Source organism: Bison bison, unplaced genomic scaffold, assembly GCF_000754665.1.
Source record: "Bison bison bison isolate TAMUID 2011002044 unplaced genomic scaffold, Bison_UMD1.0 scf7180017864462, whole genome shotgun sequence".
In the NCBI taxonomy this organism is placed as follows: domain Eukaryota; kingdom Metazoa; phylum Chordata; class Mammalia; order Artiodactyla; family Bovidae; genus Bison; species Bison bison.
In genome coordinates this window covers 6,450,784-6,451,151 of record NW_011495024.1, presented here as the reverse complement: position 1 = coordinate 6,451,151, position 368 = coordinate 6,450,784, and the positions used below count along the sequence as shown (strand labels likewise).

Sequence of the window (368 nt, the reverse complement as noted above, 5' to 3'; positions counted from 1 at the left end):
TGGAAACAGTGTCAGACTTTACTTTTTTGGGCTCCAAAATCACTGCAGATGGTGACTGCAGCCATGAAATTAAAAGACGCTTACTCCTTGGAAGGAAAGTTATGACCAACCTAGATAGCATATTCAAAAGCAGAGACTTCACTTTGCCAACAAAGGTGCGTCTAGTCAAGGCTATGGTTTTTCCTGTGGTCATGTATGGATGTGAGAGTTGGACTGTGAAGAAAGCTGAGTGCCGAAGAATTGATGCTTTTGAACTGTGGTGTTGGAGACGACTCTTCAGAGTCCCTTGGACTGCAAGGAGATCCAACCAGTCCATTCTAAAGGAGATCAGCCCTGGGTGTTCTTTGGAAGGAATGATGCTAAAGCTG

The 368-nt window shown here is 44.6% G+C and overlaps 1 protein-coding gene across 1 annotated transcript in view; it reads left to right on the top strand.

The window, feature by feature from the left end:
* LOC105003152 overlaps positions 1-368 on the top strand; it is a 16,875-nt gene that overhangs the window by 11,302 nt on the left and 5,205 nt on the right. The window contains exon 5 of the mRNA XM_010860136.1: positions 1-224. This exon is cut by the window's left edge and continues 19 nt beyond it. Coding sequence (XP_010858438.1) covers positions 1-224 — 224 coding nt within the window. The remainder of the gene's footprint in view (positions 225-368) is intronic.